Source organism: Mobula hypostoma, chromosome 8, assembly GCF_963921235.1.
Source record: "Mobula hypostoma chromosome 8, sMobHyp1.1, whole genome shotgun sequence".
Lineage (NCBI taxonomy): Eukaryota > Metazoa > Chordata > Chondrichthyes > Myliobatiformes > Myliobatidae > Mobula > Mobula hypostoma.
This window is the reverse complement of record NC_086104.1, coordinates 47,686,811-47,694,797: the sequence shown is the minus strand read 5'-3', so window position 1 is coordinate 47,694,797 and position 7,987 is coordinate 47,686,811. Positions and strand designations below refer to the sequence as shown.

General features: G+C 42.8%; 1 protein-coding gene across 1 annotated transcript in view; it reads left to right on the top strand.

Annotated features, from left to right (window-relative positions):
• The first annotated feature begins 3,450 nt into the window (after window positions 1–3,450).
• The window catches only part of LOC134350107 (N-lysine methyltransferase SMYD2-like), a 51,242-nt gene continuing 46,705 nt past the window's right edge, over window positions 3,451–7,987 (top strand). The window contains exon 1 of the mRNA XM_063055044.1: window positions 3,451–3,796. Coding sequence (XP_062911114.1) covers window positions 3,636–3,796 — 161 coding nt within the window. The 5' untranslated portion in view covers window positions 3,451–3,635. The remainder of the gene's footprint in view (window positions 3,797–7,987) is intronic.

Here is a 7,987-nt window from a genome sequence, read left to right as displayed (position 1 = left end):
AAGGAGATAAGTCATGTTTATTTTGTGGCAGCTTGTAGCTTGGGACCAGAGTTCATATCTTTGCAGACCGCTGAGATAACACTCAATAATGCTTAATTGTAAGTTTGCTAATTACTAATAAAGCATCAGAATAAGGAATTTAACTCTCTTGAGCCATCAGTGCAGCTGTGTACATGTCACACAAGTATAACAACTCTGGGTTGCAGGATGGCAGCAACTGTTTTCTTTTGATTTTGGACAACTTTTGAAGCTATATCATCTTTTCTCTATTTATGGCTTTTTTTAGTTGGCTTCTATTGGATTTGAAAAGCTTCCAAATCCTCTACCTTCCCACTACTTTTTGCTATATTATATGCCTCCTCTTTAGCTTTTTTGAGTTCCCTTGTCAGCCATGGTTTCATCGCCCTTCCTTTAGAGTACTTACTCATCTTTGGGATGTATCTATTCTGTGCCTTCCAAATTTCCCCCAGAAACACCAGCCATTGCTATCCTGTCGTCCTCCCTGCTAGTGTCCCCTTCCAACCAACTTTGGTCAGTTACTCTCTCACGCCTCTGTAATTCCCTTTACTCCACTGTTATACTGTTACATCTGATTTTAGCTTCTTCTCAAACTGCAGGGTGAATTCTAACATTTTTTGATCACTGTCTCCAAAGGTTTCCTTTACCTTGAGCTCTCTAATCAAATCTGTGTCATTACAAAACACCCAATCCAGAATTGACATTCCCCAGTGGGCTCAACAACAAGCTGCTCTAAAAAGCCATCTCGTATGCATTCGACAAATTCCTCTCTTGGGATCCAGCAACAACCTGTTTTCCCAAACTACTTGCATCTTGAATTCCCCCATGGGGATCGCAACATTGCCCTTTTGACATGCCTTTTCTATCTCCTGTTGTAATTTGTAGCCCACATCCTGACTACTGTTTGGAGACCTGAATATAACTCCCATCAGGGTCTCTTTACCCCTGCAGTTTTTTAACTCTATCCACAAGGATTCAATATCTTCCGATCATATGTTACCTCATTTAAAAGAATTGATTTCACTTTTTACCAACAGAGCTACCCACCCCCTGTCTACCCGCCTGTCTTTTTGATACAATGTGTATCCCTGGATGTTAAGCTCCCAACTATGATCTTCTTTCAGCAATGACCCAGAGATGCCCACAACATCATGCCTGCTAATGTCTAACTGGACTAGAAGATCATCAACCTTTTCCCATGAACTGCATGCATTCAAATATTACACTGGCAGTTGTGTATTTGTCACGCTTTTTGATCTTGGCTCCCTGTTACACTTTAACTCACCCCATTGACTGCAATTTTGTCCTGTCATTTGCCCGTCCTTCCTCACAGCCTTACTATACACTGCATCTTGCTGTTTACCAAACACCCCATCCATAGCCCTATCAGTTTGGTTCCCATTCACCTGCCAAATTATTTTAAGCCCTCCCCAATAGCTCCAGCAAACCACCCCCCCCCTTTGGGTTCAGCTGCAATCTGTCATTTCTGTACAGGCCATACCTTCCCCAGAAGAGATCCCAATGATCCAGATATCTGAATCTCTGATCGCTGCACCAGTTCTTCAGCCACACATTCATCTGCTAAGTGATCCTATTCTTACCCTTACTGGTGCATGGTACAGGTAGCAAACCAGAGATTACCACCTTGCACGTCTTGCTTTTTAGCTTACTGTCTATATTCTGTCTTCAGGACCTCCTCCCTTGTCCTACCTACGTCATTGGTGTCATTATGTACCACAACTTCCGGTTGTTCATCCTTCCCCTTTAGAATGCTGTGGACCTGATCTGAGATGTCCCTGACCCTGGCATCTGGGAGGCATCATACCACCTGGGTGCATCTGTCAAATCCAGCAAATCCTCTGGTTCTCTAACTATGGAACCCCCTATCATTACTGCATTTTTCTTCTCCCCCCCCCGCTTCGTCTGAGCCATAGAGCTAGACTTAGTGCCAGAGACCTGGTCGCTGGTGCTTCCCCCGTTAGCTTGGCTCCACAGTATCCAAAATAATATATTTATTATTGTGGGGAGTGTGGGCACATGGCCAGGTGGTTAAGGCATTGGACTAGCGACCTGAAGGTCGTGAGTTCGAGCCCCAGCGGAGGCAATGTGTTGTGTCCTTGAGCAAGGCACTTAATCACACATTGCTCTGCGACGACACTGGTGCCAAGCTGTATGGGTCCTAATGCCCTTCCCTTGGACAACATTGGTGTCGTGGAGAGGGGAGACTTGCAGCATGGGCAACTGCTGGTCTTCCATACAACCTGGCCCAGGCCTGTGCCCTGGAGAGTGAAGACTTTCCAGGTGCAGATCCATGGTTTTGCAAGACTAACTTAAATATTGAGGGGAACGGCCACAGAAGTATTCTGCACTGTCTGCCTATTCCCTTTCCCTTTCCTGACAGTCACCCAGGTACCTGCTGCTCTTGCAACTTAGGGGTGACTACCTCCCTGTAGCTCCTATCTGTCACCTCCTCATTTTTCTGTATGAGCTAAAGGTCATTGAGGTGCAGCTCCAGTTCCTTAACACGGCCTCTAAGGAGCATCAGTTTGACGCACTTTGTGCAAATGTAGCTATCAGGGAGTCTCCGAGCGTTCCCACATCTCATACAAAAAACGTACTACTATCTCTGGACATATTCTCAGCGCAATATGTACTAACAAGAAAACAAATCTTACTAGAAACTTATTTAGAACCACCAGACATCGCCTTCCCTTTCAGCATTGAAGACTGGTTCCTTTTTCTAATTTCTGGACTACTCTTCTGATCGCACCAGCCATTCCCCTTGCAAGAGATGAAACGTATGTCCTTTTCCCTCTTCCTCTTCCACTACAGTATTCTGAGACCCAAACTGCTTCTCCAGGTGAAGCGCCTCCTTCCAGTCTAGTGTACTGCATTCGGCATTCAGTGTGGTCTGCTTTCCCTTGGAGAAACCGAATGCAGTTCGGGTGTCTACCCTGCCTATTGGAGGGCCTCTCTAACAGTGTCTGAACGGAAGAGCAGCAGGTGCCGCTCTCTGCTGTCTCTGGGCGCAGTCCGGCCGCGAAAAAAATGTCAAATTCATTTTCAGTGGAGGAAGGGAGGGAGAGAAAAATAGTTAACAATTCCACTTTAAGGCCTTTAGTTGGAATTTGATTTAGGGGTGTTACAATGCATTTAGTCCGTAGGGGCAGCCCTGAATTCCTGTTACCTCTCACTTTAATTCTCCATCCCACTCCCATTCCGATCGGCGTGTAAGCTCCTGAATCCTATATATCTGTGTGAAGATAAAAGTTTCTTGATACGTTCAATGTTACACTTAACGTCAGAATGATTGAGAATTAGTTTTTAAAGATCTCAGTGAGACTTCGAGAAATGGTCTGTGGGATCGGCGAACACGGCCGGCGTTTGGACCCGGGTACGCACAGGCCCCGGTGCGGGAGCCGAGCTGTCAGCGTTGCTTTGAGCGGATGATGGTGCGCGGGCGCAGAGTGACGCACTTAGGGATTGGGTCGGTCTACTTCGGTCGCTGGAGAACAAAGTGAAAGGAGGAAGAAAGAGAGCGTGAGCCCGAGTTCTCTCCAGGGGTGCCGGGTGGAGGGACAGAAGCGGCGGATCTGGCCGGCGAGCGCGGCTGCAGGATGCCGGTGGCCACCGAGAGGTTCCTCAGCGAGGGCAAGGGCAGGGGACTGCAGGCTCGCCAGCACTTTCACATTGGAGACCTAATCTTCTGCTGTCCAGCCTACACCCACGTCCTGACCGTCAATGAGCGGGGCAATCATTGTGAATTCTGCTTCGCTCGGTATGTGCAGCATCTTCGCTGCAAGTTGCTCACCGAAATTGTTTTGTAGAATAATTTAAGATCCCGTGACAGCAGCGTTCGCCTGCTGGTCCTGGTGTATGTTTGAATCCAGGGGTGCCAGAAAAAGTGGACATAAGTATTTCAGTAGCATTTTTAATGTTTTCTGAGGGCAAGTAAAGGTGCAGTTGAAGGTCTAAAACACCGTATTTGAATCACAATATCATTTCTGTTGGTGTGGCAATATCTGTTAAAGGCCAGGTTTTCTACTCACGATCCTTGTACCTTAGAATTACAGGTATTTATAGTGTTATGTTCTTGCTTGAAATTGGATAGCCACTGTGGGGAATTCAGTGTAGTTTATAGAAGGTTCTATTTTAAAGAGCATCGAACTGTACAACACAGGACGGCCTCTTTGGGCCACCATGTTTGTACTGTTTATGATTTTAAACCAATCGCTTCCATTCCATTCCCTGTCTGTTTATGTGTCTAAATGCCTCTTAAACGTTGCTTGAATCATTTCCTGTGGCAGTATGTTACAGGCATTCTCTATGTATAAAAGAATCTTATGGTATCTACTTCTACAACTCTAGTGTGGTTAAAGAAGGCATATGGTGTGTTGTCTTCATTAGTCGGGGTATTGAATTAATGTTGCAATTCTGTACAACATTAATGACGGTAATGTTGCAGCTGTATAAAACCCTGGTTAGACCACACGTGGAGTCTTGTGTTCAGTTCTGGTTGCCTCATGGGAAGGATGTGGAAGCTTTAGAAGGTGCAGAGGATATTTATCAGGATGCTGCATGGATTAGAGAGCATGTTTTATGAACATGGATTGCGTGAGTTAGGGCTTTTCCCTTTGGAGTGAAGGAGGATGAGAGGGGACTTGGTAGAAGAGTACTGTATAAGTCAAGAGGCATAGAGTAGATAGCCAGTGACCATTATCCCAGGGTAGAAATGACTAATATGAGGGGACATAGTTTTAAGGTGATTGGAGGAAAGTATGGGGAGGGATGTTAGGTTGGGTTATTTTACATAGAGACCTGGCTTTGTCAATATTCTTGTACCTACGGGGGGGGGGGGAGTCAGTCAAGCTAGTGAGATGGGCTATCACCCACACAAAGCTGTGCTGACTATTCCTGATTATCACTGCCTTTCAAAGTGTGAATAAATCTTGCTCCTCAAGATTTTCTCTGTTAACTTCTTTGCTATTGATGTGAGGCTCACCAGCCTTCAGTTATCTGGCATCGCTGCTTCCCTTTGTAAATAAAACGGCGACATTAGCTTCGTCTAGTCTACTGGTACCTTTACCTGTAATGAGGATGCAAAAAAATTGTCAGAGCCCCAGCTATCTTCCGCCACCTTTCTCCCCCAGTGCATTCTGGAATAGATTTCATCTGGCCCGGGTATTTATCAACCCTTGCAGATCCCACAATATCAAATACCACTTCCTCTTCAATGTTGACCACCAGATTATTCAAGTACCCCCTTGAACTGACCACTTTCCATGCTCTTCTACTTGCTGAATACAGATGAAAAGTATTAGTACTTTGCCCCCATTCCTTGTCTCTGTTGATTACCCTCTAGTCATTAAAGGGGCTCACAGCTTCCCTAACTACCTCTTTCTGCTGATATTCTTGTAGAATTTCTTGGGATTCTCCTTACTCTTGATTGCTAAGTATATTTCAAGGCTCCCCATACCCTCCTAATGTCTCGAGTTCTCTCCCACACATTCTGTTTCTTCCTTGAGATTCCCTTGCATCCCAGTTACTTAAACTTGTTTTTCTTTCTTTCCCCCGATCAAACATTCACTATCCTTTGTTATCCTAGGCCCTCTAATCTTGACAGCTTTGCCTTTTCATTCTTACTGAACATGCTAATCCCAAATTCTCATTGCTCTTTTAAAAGACTCCTACTTGTCAGCTGTTATTTTACCCATGTGCATCTGTTCCTAGTTTACATTTGCCAGGTCTGCTCATAGTCTATTTAAAATTAGCTCTTACCTTCTCTCTTCCCCCTGCCCGCACCAACCCCCACCCTCTATGTGACCGTCCTTATCCCTTTAAATACGTCTAGTTATGTTTTGCCTCAAATTAATAAATAATGCATGCTAGAAAATCATTTGTGCTAAAGGTTGCCTACCCTAGTCACCCTATCTATAGTCACCCTGCTGACATGAATCCTGCTCGCATTCCTCAAATTTTACTCTGTGCTAGCAGTGTCCAAAATTCAATTATGACCTTTCTCCTTGTCTCCTCCCTCTCTATCCTATAACAGCACTTCACTATGACCGAAGTTTCTTTATCTTACCACAGGAACTATCTATACAGACATTTCGGGCTCCAACCTTGTCTTCTACCTTGGCTCTCTGGAGGAACTTTTGATCATTTTGTAGCTCCTATGGGTCTTTTTTTTTTTTGCTTAACTGTGTATCAGAAACACTTGGAGGTTTTGCTATATTGTGGATATTGTATAAGAACATAGAGCAGTATAATACAGGAACGGGCCTTTCAGCCTGTGGTGTCGGCTGACCATGAAGGCATTCTAAATTAGTGTTTTCTGCTTGTGTGTGATCTATATCTTTCCATTCCTTGTCTCTGTACCTTCTTAAATGCCATGATCCAGGTATCTTCTACTTTATATACTTATAAATCTCTTTTGTACCTTGTTCCTCTCACTTTAAACCTTTGCCTTCTATTAATTAACATTTGAAAATACTGGAAAATACATTGATTACTTGCCCTATCTATCTCATAATTTTATATTTTCTATCAATTTGCCCCTCAGCTTCCAAAACTCCAGAGAAAACAGCCTGATGACAAAAAAATTAGGGTTGTAAAGCTTAATAGCACAACATGCCAATTTATAGAAGCTGCCTGACCTGCTGAGTTCCTCCAGCGCTTTGTGTGTGATGCCAATTTATATAATCAGATGTAATGTGGAGGAAAAACTACAAAATAATCAATATTTCAGAAATATTATGAATGTTATCAAATATGCTGTAATTGTTTCCTTGTTGGCATGGCAGATACAACCCTTTTTTTTTTAAAAAGGTATGTTTTTGTTGCAATTCAAAATAAATCTGAAGCTTGATTGTGTCACTACAAACATTTCAAAAGTAATATCTTAATTTGCCATTTGTGCTAAATGTATACTTTCTGATATAGTTTATGTCTACAATACCACAGGGTGTTTGTTCATCAGGTATATCTTCTGAGAAAATATTTATGTTAATTATTGTATGGGGAATGAATACGACTTCCTTGTACTTGCACTGTTTCCAAAGGAAAACAAAAGTTTGTTTTCTTTAAAAAGAGCAGTTTGGAAAAACAGCATTGCAGTAATATATTACCACCCACTGCAGCATGACCCAATTTTAAAATCACTGCAGGTGCACCGATGCAGTCATCTCTAAATAAAACAAAGCACAACTTGCCAAGCTATATTAGGTTAGAGTAGAAAAGTGGCAATGAAACACACAGACTTCACGGATAGAAAGCCAGATTTTAGGCAAAACAAGTTAGGTTTTACCCAGGTTTTTCACAATTGAAGATCGACACATTAAACAATACAAATAATCAATGGAGAGAAAATATTCTGAAAGCATGCCAGGCAAATTGCCATGAGTATAGGATGACAAATGTCAGACTCCTAATGCTGTAGGGAATCAAAATGAATACGGAAAGTACAGAAGAGAATTACAAGTTGGGGCAAGAGTTTGACACTGTTATAAAATGGTCCTCAATCCACTTAATATGTGTATATTTATTTTTTATATATATACATTGAGTTGCTATCCCATAATTAGCTGATTAGATATTTGCATAAATGAGCAGGTGTAATTAATAAAGTGGTGTGTATGTATGCATGCCTCCGCTAAGGTCTTGAAACTTGTCCTCATGGATGTACTATATGACTGAAATGTAATCTTTCTATTTTTGTATTTCATAACACCATTGAGTCTACTCCACCATTTGATGAAAGCTGATTTACCTATCTCAACCCCATTCTTGTGCCTTAACCCCGTAACCTTTGACATACTTACTAATTAAGAATCTACCAAGGTCTGCTTTAAATGTATCCAATGACTTGGCCTCCACAGCCATCTGTGGCAATAAATTCCACAGATTTGTCAGCGCTGGCTTAAGACGTTCCTCCTTCACTCTTATAAGAGGACATCTTTTTACTCTGAGG